This window comes from Calypte anna, chromosome Z, assembly GCF_003957555.1.
Source record: "Calypte anna isolate BGI_N300 chromosome Z, bCalAnn1_v1.p, whole genome shotgun sequence".
NCBI classification, from domain to species: domain Eukaryota; kingdom Metazoa; phylum Chordata; class Aves; order Apodiformes; family Trochilidae; genus Calypte; species Calypte anna.
In genome coordinates this window covers 10,664,557-10,674,785 of record NC_044274.1, presented here as the reverse complement: position 1 = coordinate 10,674,785, position 10,229 = coordinate 10,664,557, and the positions used below count along the sequence as shown (strand labels likewise).

Sequence of the window (10,229 nt, the reverse complement as noted above, 5' to 3'; positions counted from 1 at the left end):
CAGATCTGAGGCGGGGGTCGTTGCCTTCGCGCCCTGCGGGGGTCAGAGGGGGAGTCAGGGGGGGCCATGGCCATGCGGGTTCCCCGCCCCCCATCCCTCCGGGAGCGGCTCCATCGCTCCGCCTTCCTACCCCCAATGCGGAAGTTTGGCCCTTCTCGGCCGCCGCCGTTGTGGAGGGAAGGCGGCCGGCACCGCTCTTCCCCGCGACGCCTGCCTGTTGCCTTGGCGACCGCCGCTTCCGCTCTGTCCCGGCGGCCAATGGCGGTGCCGGGCGCGCGGGCCCCAGCCAATCATCGGGGAGGCGGCAGCAGGGCGGGCGGCGGCGGCCAGGAAGCGGTGACGGCCATGAAGCGGTGACGGCCATGAAGCGGTGACGGCCATGAAGCGGTGACGGCCATGAAGCGGCGGCGCGGAGCGGAGTCAGAGCCGGGGTGTCTGAAGGCATGGGCGGACCGGAACCGGGAACTGGCCGAGAGCTGGCGGGTGAAACGGCTCTCCTCTCACCCTTCGTTCTGCCCTTCCCCCCGTCTCTGCCGGTGGTTGCGGGAACGTCGCCCCCTGGGGCTAGGCTGCAGCTTGGGTCCTGGGGCGGGAGGAGAAGGGGAAGGGAAAGGGAGAGGAAAGGGAGAGGAGGGCATCGTAAAACCACAGGCTGGGCTGGGCTGGGCTGGGCTGGGCTGGGCTGGGTTGGGCTGGGCTGGGAGGGGCCTTGGAGATCATGTAGTTCTAAGCCCCCTGCCATGGGCAGGGACAACTCCCACTGGACCAGGTTGCTCCCAGCCCCATCCAGCCGGGCCTTGAACACTTCCAGGGATGGGGCAGCCACGAGGCAAGGGGAGAGGAGGAAAAGAGCGAAGCAAGGGAAAGGGAGGGGAGGAGGAAAGGGGCAAGGAGAGCAGGGGAGAGGAGGACAAGGAAAAGTGAAAGGAGGGAAGAGAAAGACAAGGCAAGGGGAGGAAAAGGTAAGAGGAAGGGAGAAAAGATGGGAAGGGAAAGGGGATGAGGGATGAGAAGGTGTGTGCCATGGCCCAGGCCAGGGGGTGAGTGTCTGCCTTGCAGGCGACGCGGTGCTCGGGGCAGAGCAGAGCCGTGGTGCGGGAGGTGCGGCGGCACCAAGGGACCTTCAGGGAGCTGCTCCTCGAGATGTGGCGTGAGTGGGGACACCGTGCCTTGCCTTACCCTCCTCCCGTGGCACCCTTCCGATGGCAGATCCTGGATCAGAAGCGCCAGTTCCCAGACATGGGGCTGCACTTCTGGTATCCCAGTGCTGGAAACCACTGTGGGGAGGGGGATGAAACATTTATTACTGCCCAAAGCTGAGGTGGGCCTGGAAAGGGGTTAAGGCTCGGCCCCAAACTCTGCCTAATTTTTCTGGGAAATGTGGGCAGAGTTGTGGGGTCTCTGGAAAAAAGGTGGCAGCCTTTGCCCGGGGTGGTGTGGTGAAGGGGCACCCTGCCACAGCTGTGGTGCAGAGGTAGCCTGATGTGAGGAAAACAGCATGGAAAAGCTGTGTGAAAGGGTGGATTTATAGTGGAAGGGTATTACTTCTCTTCTGGGAGAGCTGGAAGGTTTTAGTCCTGGAGGACTGCAACACCTGGTTAGCTGGGGAATGGATGCCTAAAGCAGTGGTGGCAGCTGCTGTTTCTCTAGGCACTGCAGCTCCCACTCTGCGAAGTCTCACCAGAACAACATAACTTGCAAGGATATTTCTCTTGCCACAAAGGCAGGTGATGGCACCTTAGTGAGAGTAGTTGCTGGGTTTTCCCTAGCCAGCTTGATTTCTTGTTGGTTTGGCTGTTACCACAGGGCTGCCAGCTGCCCTCCCCACCCTGCCTCTGGAGCTCACTGTCCTCTACAACTCCCTGCTTTCCTCTGTGGGGGCAACAGACTCTGCCATCAGGAGAGAAGCAGAAGGAATACGCATGGGGCTCCTTAGGGGTAAGGAGCTCATTCTCTGTACTGGGGCTCCTCGGGGTGAAGAGGTTCTTCTCTGCACTTTAGAGATGTGGGATGAGTGTGAGCAGGGAAGCCTGACTAGTGGGAAGGGGAGGAGGTGGGGCAGCTTGTGGCTGCCTCCCTGTCAGTCTTCCTGCTGCTGCCTGCATCCATGGCCCAGAGGTTTTAAGGGAAGTCAGAGTTTTCCATGCATCAGGTGCCAAGTCACTAAAGTTTTAGTGGCTGTAGAAAATAAGAGGTTTATTTAATTGTGTTGTGCTGGTTTCAATGAAAACTCACTGAAACAGGCTGCAGGTCAGAGGGGGATCTGCAGTATTGGCACATGTTTGCCTGTGAGCAAGTGACCTCAGGAGGACTTGCAGCTCTGAGCCATGGATTGTCTCCTGAGCATGCCACTGTTAACTGCACTGTCTTAAGAGTTTGGGTTTTTGTGCTGCTCAGGCCAAGCCAACCCTGTAACCATGTTCTGTCCCTCACTGAGAAGCCCATGCTTGCTTGGGGCTCTCTCTCCCTCCTGGGGGGATGTCTGTTTTAAGGCATAAACTTCTTGTCTCATGGCTGGGGCTTTTCCATTTGTTTACATTTCTTGCTTGTGTGTTTTGCTTTGGGTTTTTGTTTGGTTGTTTGGTGGGGTTTTTTCAGGTTTTTTGTTTTGTTTTAGTTCTGGAGTCCTGTGGGTCCGGGGGTCAGGATCTGAGCACCGAGGAGCTGTGGCAGAAGGTGCTGCAGGAGGTGACTGCAGAGGAGCTGAGGGGACCTTTGCATCGCCTGTGTGCCCTGCAGGCAGGGTGGTGGCTGGGAGACAGGCGCCTGGGGAGCATCACCAGCCTCTTCTGCCTCCTCAGACAGGCTGAGGTAACCTGGGGGGGGGTGGGGGGAGGCACAGCTGCTCCTGGTTACCTCCATTCAGAGTGCCTGGGCCCTCAGAAACCCCCCCCCCCCCACCACCGTGCCTTTGCTGAAGGAGACAGAGCTGTGTTTCTTAGGAGCCCTGCTCTGCAAAATGTTACTGGGGCATTTGGAGACCTGGACCCCCTCACAGTGCTGCCCAGTCAGCCTGAGTAATCCTCTTGCTGGCACTCAGTCCCTGGTGGCTTTGAGTGCACTACTGGGTCTCAAAATATCTCCTGCCTGCCTGGGTCCTAAACCTTAAGGTGCTAGAGAGGAGACCTGGGCAGGCTGGGAGGGGGATGCAGCCTCTCTAGAGATCAAGCTGCAAGCAGTGGGCAGCAGAGGAACCTTCCCTGCTGATCTCAGGGTTGTGTGGATGCTGCTTAGGGATCCCAGCTGGTTGAATGCCCTCTTGCAGCACTGGGATTGCCAGCAGCCTCTCAAAGGTACCATCTCAGTCTGAGGTGGGGAGGTGCTGCCTCGGTCCAAGGAGGTGTCAGTGCAGTGAGGGGCTTGCTGTTGAAGTCAGAGGGTGGTAAGAAATTGCCCCTCAGCACAGGGAGCACTGTTGTCCCACAGCTTGTTGGGACTGTAGTTTCCCTGTGCCCTGGGACTGGTGTTTCCTGCTTCTCTTCAGCATTCTCTTGTTGTTTCTTTTTTTGTCTGTGTATTCACAGGGCACGGGGAGAGCTCACTGCAGCCAGGGGGAGAACAAACTTCTGTACCTGCTCAAGTCATGGCAAGTGCCTCCTGAGGAGGCATCCCTGCCCCTTGTACAGAGTGCTGAGGACTTGAAAGAGACCCTCTGCACATCAGCAGTCTTTCTGCAAGGTTTGTGTGGAGGAGGTTCTCATGCCAGCACAGCCTCACACTGCTCTCTTCTCCCAGGACCTCCTCCGCCTTCCCTTTTCCTGGTTCCTCTTCCTAAGCAGCCAGGCCCCTGTGGTTTTCTGTGCTCTTCCTTTGGTAGAAGGCCTGGGCTGAACCTCTGGGTCTCTCTCTGTACTTTGATGCTCAATATCCAGAGAAGCTTCCCTGCTTTTTACACAGCTAAGCCCTTCTCTGCACTCTCACAGGGTTCCTCTGCCTGTCTGTGGCTTTAGGTAGCTGTCGGGGCCCCACTTTCATGAAGTGGAACACTGGCAGGGAGATAACAAGGATTTTCCTTTCTTCTGTCTTCTGGCACTTGTCTTGTTGCAGCATATTGTTCCTGTCAGGTTACAGTGCTGTGTGAACCCTGCAGAGCTGTCATGCAGCTTTGTACCCTGGTGTCATTGCAGGTGACTGCTCTCATCCAACTTCTGCCTTCTGTCCTTGTGCTTTTCTCTTGCTTGCTGTCTTGACAAGCCCAGCAGCTGCAGGGACAGCCAGCACTGTCCTGATGTGCTCAGGGTCCTTTCTGCAACGAGGGAGGGCAGGAGCTTCTGCCCACTGATGCCTCTGGGGTGGCAATGGCTTTTCCAGGGGGGAGGTGGCAGATGTGAAGGTGATGTGAACATGTCCAAGCAGCTCCAGAGAGAAGCTTGGAATGGGGATTGAAAGAAAAGCAAATACCATTGGCAGTTAATATTAATAAACTAACAACCTTAAAGCATCCTGCTGGGAAACGGCCCAGATGTGCTGGAAAAAGTCTTTCTGAGACTGTGTGCTTCCCCTGTGGAAGCACCGTGTTGATGAATGTGTCCCCACCACCTATCTCTTGCCCTTGTTCTGGGCCAAGGCAGGCATCTGGGCTTGGAAGCTGCTATTATTTCTTTTCCATCGAGCTGCTTGTCCACTTGCAACACCATCAAACCCAAGATGGCAGCTTGGCACCATCCTGCTGTGTGTTGCTGAGTGCAGAGGGGACCAGGGAGGTCCCCATGGTGCTGGGAGGAAGAGGGCATGGATGGTGTTTGGGGAGCAAGCAAGTGGGAAAGGGAGACACAGAGCTGAGGTGTTGGGTCTGTCCTAGGGCTGCTGGAGCTGGAGGCTGAGAACTTCCCCACTGCCTTCTCCCTCCTTAAGGAAGCTGCAGGAGGATTCTGCTCCAAGAGACTCCTGGCTCAGATCTACACCTGCCTTGGCTGCTGTGCTCAGCGAATGGTAATGGATGGGCTCCTCCCCTCTTCTCATCAGGGAGAGGGGAAATACAGCCCTGAGCAGGGTGGGGAGGCTCAAGCTTGATGACCACATAGGCTCTGTGTGGTCCCAGGCTACTGCTGGAAGGTGAAGGCTTGAGCAGAAGTTGCCCTTGTAGCTCCATCCTCCTTGGAGAGCTGCAAAACCCAGGTGGGGATTTTGGCTCAGCAGAAGGGGCTGCTGCAGAGAGTGAAGCTCCAAAACCAGCCTGAGGAGGGCTACCTTTGCCTGAGGTGCTGCCCTTGCTTAGTGGGGATCCCTAGAGATGCAGAGCAGAGATCTGGATCCCAGAGAACTTTTAAGATGTCAGCAAGATGTCCTTGCAACACCCACCTCTTTCCTGTCTAACTAGGGCAAGCCTCAGACAGCCCTTCAGCACCTGAAACGGGCCCTCCAGGTGGACTTCCAGTGCCTTCCTGCCCTGTCCCACGCTGCAGCAGTGTACCATGAGCTGAAGGAGACTGATGCAGAGCTGCAGGCCCTGGCTCTGCTCTATGAGGTTTGTCTGCTACTTAACAGCTCTGGGTTGATTTTAGGACAGGCTCCTAGCTTAACCCTGAAGGAGTCCCCGAAGCAGACTGCAGTGATGCAGCTGTGATGCTGCCTTCTGCAGCAGGCAGGAAAGAGTCCAACCAGGTCCAGAATTCCTGCTTAGCACCTTGTGGTTGGGAAGGGGGTGGGATCTTGTTAATTTCCTAGTGGCTTGGGACAAGAGGTTACACTCATGCTAGAAAGTATCAGCCTCATAATAAGGTCTCTGATAGGAATGAGGCCTTGAAAAAGCAGACTGGGGGGGGGAGGGGGTGCCTTAGCCAGAGCAACCTTGGTCTGCCTGGGAGGAGGAGGTCAAGGCAGTGGAATCCCAGTTAGCTCTTCAACTGTTGTTGGGATTAAGTAAGGTGTAAGGACAGCTGTGGTGAGGCAGCTGTCTCATCACAAATTGCCCAAGATCTGGTCTAACTAGGTCTGTGGCTGCAATGGGGGAGAGTGTTCCAGGCATCTCAGAGCACCTTGAACTGATAAACCTGAGGTGATCTGAGCAATCTTGCACATCTCCTGGTGGAGATAAGAAGCCTGCCTATTCCTGTGGGATCCTGGTTGCTCTTCCTGGTGCCACAGTGAGCAAGAGCAGCATAGCTCTGCTTGCAAAGTGTAATGCATCTGCTCCTCTGGGTGCGTCTCCAGATGCCAGAAGTGACACATGCTTGCTGCTGCTTGGGACTTGGTCAGCAGTTTTGTGACCTTGTTTTCTGTTTTCGGTTTCACAGGCTCTGGAAAAAAACCCTCCCGGAGCAACTTCCCTAACACAAACAGAGCTCCTGGTCTGCACGCCAGTCCTAGCTTCCCTCCTTCGCCATCGCCACCCCTCTGAAGTGAAGTACCTGCTGGCACAACGCTGCCTCCAGGATGGGAGGTAACAGCCCCTCTGGCCTGCTTGCAACACGCTGCTTGTTCAGGCTCTGCAGTTCTCACTGTGTTCCTGGAAATCGTCCAGCTGAGTACTGCTGTTGTAGGTCACAGGTGGTATGGCTGGAGTGAGTGATGTGCAGGGTCTTTTTGGCACTTCTTGGGGTCCCTCAGCTCCTTCTGTCCCATTTGCAGGGTGGCTGATGCAGTGGAACATTATCTGGATGTTCTGACTCTGCTTCAGGAGGGGCCGCAGCAGCAGGTAGGTGTCTTGCTTAATAGTTCCCTCAGTAGAGAGATTTTTATCTCTGTCCTGAGCCCAGGCATCATCCTGCCAGGTTTCAGTGTCTGGCTTGAGCTCTGAAGGAAACAAGGTGGAGGCTGGCACCTCTGAGCTGTGCATGTCTGTTGTTGGATTTGTACCAGAGAGCACTTGCACACTTGGAGAAACAGCTTCCCCTTCCTGTGGGGAGCATCTGCTGGCCTGGTTTGGGATAACCTTCACCCTTTTTTCTGCTGAGCTGTCAGTGCTTCACAGCTTCTGCCTCCTCCAGCAGGCACCAGGATCTGTGGGATTGGGTCTGAGGGTTCCCAGTAAGCAACAGGCTCATTCTGCTTGGTACTCTGCAGTTCCGTGTCTGAACCCTGCCACCACTCTTGCTCCCCAGGTGCCCCTGGATGGTAGCTCAGCTCTGCCCAGGATCCCAGAGGTGTTCTTGGAAGCAGCATCTGCCTTGGAGCAGGCTGGGAGGCACCAGGATGCCATAACTGTGTGTGAGGAGGTCATCAGCCGGACAACTGACTTGATCCCACGGATGTTACTTGTGGAGCAGGAGCTGGAGCTGCCAGAGTGCCCATCACCAGGGGCAGGGCTGGCAGGTCTGTCCCAGAAGAAGGAGAGTCTGCGTTGCCTGGCCTGGAGAGCAGCTGGATACCTGCACCAGGGCTGGGCATGGGCTGTGCTGGGTGAGAGCAAGGAGGCCATCACACAGTTCAGCAGGTGAGGGAGCCTTGCTGGGAAAAGGGGCTCCCAGACAGCAACAATGTCTGGGAACTGCCAGGACAGGGCACGACACGAGTACTGGAGCTCCTCCATCCTTCCACCCACAGGTGTCTTGGTGATCTCTTGCGGGTTCAGCTTTGTGGGTCTGGTGTTGGACTGACAGGTAAGACACTGCACAGCTGGGCGTTATGTAGGGCCTGGCTGGGTCAGGATCTGCAGTACAGGTGACAGGCTCTGGCCCCAGTGTCACCTCTGGCAGCTGGTGGTTGTCCCAGCATGATGAGCTATGCACCATGCTGGAGCTGCTGAAGGGTTGGCTGGTTTGGCTGTAGCAGGGTTTGTCTTCTACTCTGCCTCCTTTTCCACCTTCCAGGTTAAATGGGCTGAGAACCAGGAAGCATCTCCAAATCTCAGGACAGAGATCTGTACCCACTGTGCAGATGTGCAGCCAAAGGCCAGGCTGCTGGTCACTGCTCACCAGAGCCATGTAGGGCACCAAGCTCTTGGTGTTATTCACCTGGCCTCCTTCAGCCTATCAGAGAGGCAGAGCTCTATCACTGAGAGTTTTGGGGACTGGAAAATCATAGAATTACAGAATGGTTTGGTTTGGAAGGAACTTTAAACTTCTACTGGTTCCAACCCTACTGCATAGGCAGGAACACCTTCCACTGGGCCAAGTTGTTTAAAGCCCCATCAAATCTGACCTTGAACACCTCCAAACGAGTAAATATTTGGCCTATCCTGACTGCTTACCTGGCTCAGTATTCTGGGATGAGGGAGGGAATGTCTGCAGGATGCTGTCTCCAGGTATATGTGTCTTATCTGTGCCAGAGAATCCCCTGCCAGAAGTGGAGGTGCTCCAGAAGATCAGGTTGCTCTCCCTCATTGGGCGAGGGACACAGTTCCTGGAGCTGGGAAAGCACAAGGAAGCCTTGTTGGATTTCCAACACGGTTTGCAGATCTCACCAGGTAAGAGCCTCATTTTAGTGAGGAACGGAGGGGATTTCCATAAATTTGTACTGGGATGCTTTGCTGTATGCAGCAGAAAGGTCTTGGTTTTTTAGGCCACGGTTATTCAGCAGCTGGAGTTCTGGCCCATCCTAGGGAGCAGCCTGTCCATGCCTGCCAGACCACAGGCTGAATACAGAGGGCTGTCAGGGAGAGGGGACTGAAGTGGGGAACTGCAGGAGTCCAAGCACAACTGAGGCGTGGGTTCTGATTTCGGGGTGACCCTGTGCAGTGTTCTGGCCCTACTGACACACTGCAAGTGAACTTAGCCAGGATCTGCCAGACCTACTGGTCCCAGACTTGCTGGTCCCAGTTCTGACTGAGGCTTCATCCCTTTGGGGTGTTCAGCTGTCTGCGAGGAGAACCCCAACCCATGTCCAGACATGTGTGGGCAGCTTTACCTCAAGGGTGATGCCATCTGCCCCGGGCTTAATTAGAGCCTGCAACACAGCCTGGATGCTTTCCTCCCCATGACACCACCTCTCTTCACCCTCCCCTGTCTTCTCATCTTCTTTTGCAACACCCTGCATACCACAGCAGTGCTAGGAACCTGCTTTTCCCCTGCCAAGGGCTGAATCCCCCTTCGTGTCTTGCAGGTGACCCAGCTGCTGCCTCCTACCTGGTGCTGGCCCTGTGGAAACTGGACCGAAAGCAGGAGGCAGCTGCTCACTGGCTGAAGATCTCCCAAAGCTCTCCGAGGGAGGATGAGCAGGTGGGAAGGTATGTAGAGGGATGGAGGGAAATCTCAGCCCCACACAAGAGCTCCAGGAGCACGACCCATGTTTCCAGCTGTGTCTGAGGGGTCTACTCCCTGTTCTTCTGTGGAGAGGCAGGGCTGACCTAGCCAGGCTGTGACATAAAACGTCTTGTGTTGGAAGGGACCTAAAAGATCATCTAGTTCCAACTTCAACACCTCCCACCAGATCAGGCTGTTCCAAGCCCCATCCGACCTGGCCTTGAACACTTCCAGGGACGAGGCAGCCGCAGCTTCCCCGGGCAGCCTATGCCAGCGTCTCACCACAACTTCCTTTTACACTTTAACTATAGTTTATCCTATTTAAATAATGATCCAGCGTGAGCAGCAGGGTTAAAAACTTGACACAAGGTAAAGTTTTCCTAAAGTCAGGCAGGCCTGGGTATGGGAGTGTCTTTGAAGGCCTGGAGGTCTTGGGGTGACCGTGGTTGTTTTGGACATGGTTGGGATTTTGGAGGCTTGGGCCACTCCCTGGGGTGAGTCATATGCAAGATAAGCTGAAAGTGAAGAGTTTCTTATTAATATATAATCTAATTTACCCTCTGTTGTTTTGAAGCTGTTTCCCCCCATCCTGTCACTCCCTGTCTTTTTAGGTAGTCCTTCCCTGCCTTTCCTGTAGCCCCTCAGGCACTGGAAGGTGCTGTAAGATCTCCCTGGAGCCTTCTCCAGGCTGATCAACACCAACTCTCAGCCTGGCTCAGTGGGAGAGATGCTCCAAGCCCTCTGGCATGTGGTCCTGCTGCAGCTCTCCCTTCTCTTTCAGGTCCTTCCCTCTGTACCTGGTGTCCTGTCTGCAGCAGGCTCTGTTCCCTCACAGGGAATCCTTGGCCAGCAGACTCCAGGATTACTTGGGACACCACAGACCGGGACCACTCAATCTGAGCCGGGACACCTCCCTCTCCCCACTGCTGCAGTCTCCCCATGCCCCCCTGGCACGGGAAGCCTAGAGGGGCTCCAGCAAGACTCGGGGTCACTCCTGGATGAAGCTGGATCCCCAGAGGTGGGAACAGAACAGGTCCTTTCCAATAAAAGTTGCTGCTCCGTTTGGTTTCGGTTCTCTTCACCCCTTTTTGGGGATTCCAACCCCAA

At 55.6% G+C, this 10,229-nt stretch overlaps 1 protein-coding gene across 1 annotated transcript; it reads left to right on the top strand.

The window, feature by feature from the left end:
• Positions 1-310: 310 nt before the first annotated feature.
• On the top strand, positions 311-10,184 carry FANCG (FA complementation group G). Its single transcript, XM_030468047.1, has 14 exons — positions 311-483; positions 1,060-1,150; positions 1,807-1,938; positions 2,618-2,811; positions 3,525-3,678; positions 4,802-4,932; positions 5,321-5,467; positions 6,237-6,382; positions 6,571-6,637; positions 7,044-7,375; positions 7,486-7,541; positions 8,210-8,347; positions 8,983-9,106; positions 9,904-10,184. Exons 1-14 carry the CDS (start codon positions 397-399, stop codon positions 10,085-10,087), a joined length of 1,983 nt encoding a protein of 660 aa, XP_030323907.1. The 5' UTR covers positions 311-396; the 3' UTR covers positions 10,088-10,184.
• Positions 10,185-10,229: the final 45 nt, after the last annotated feature.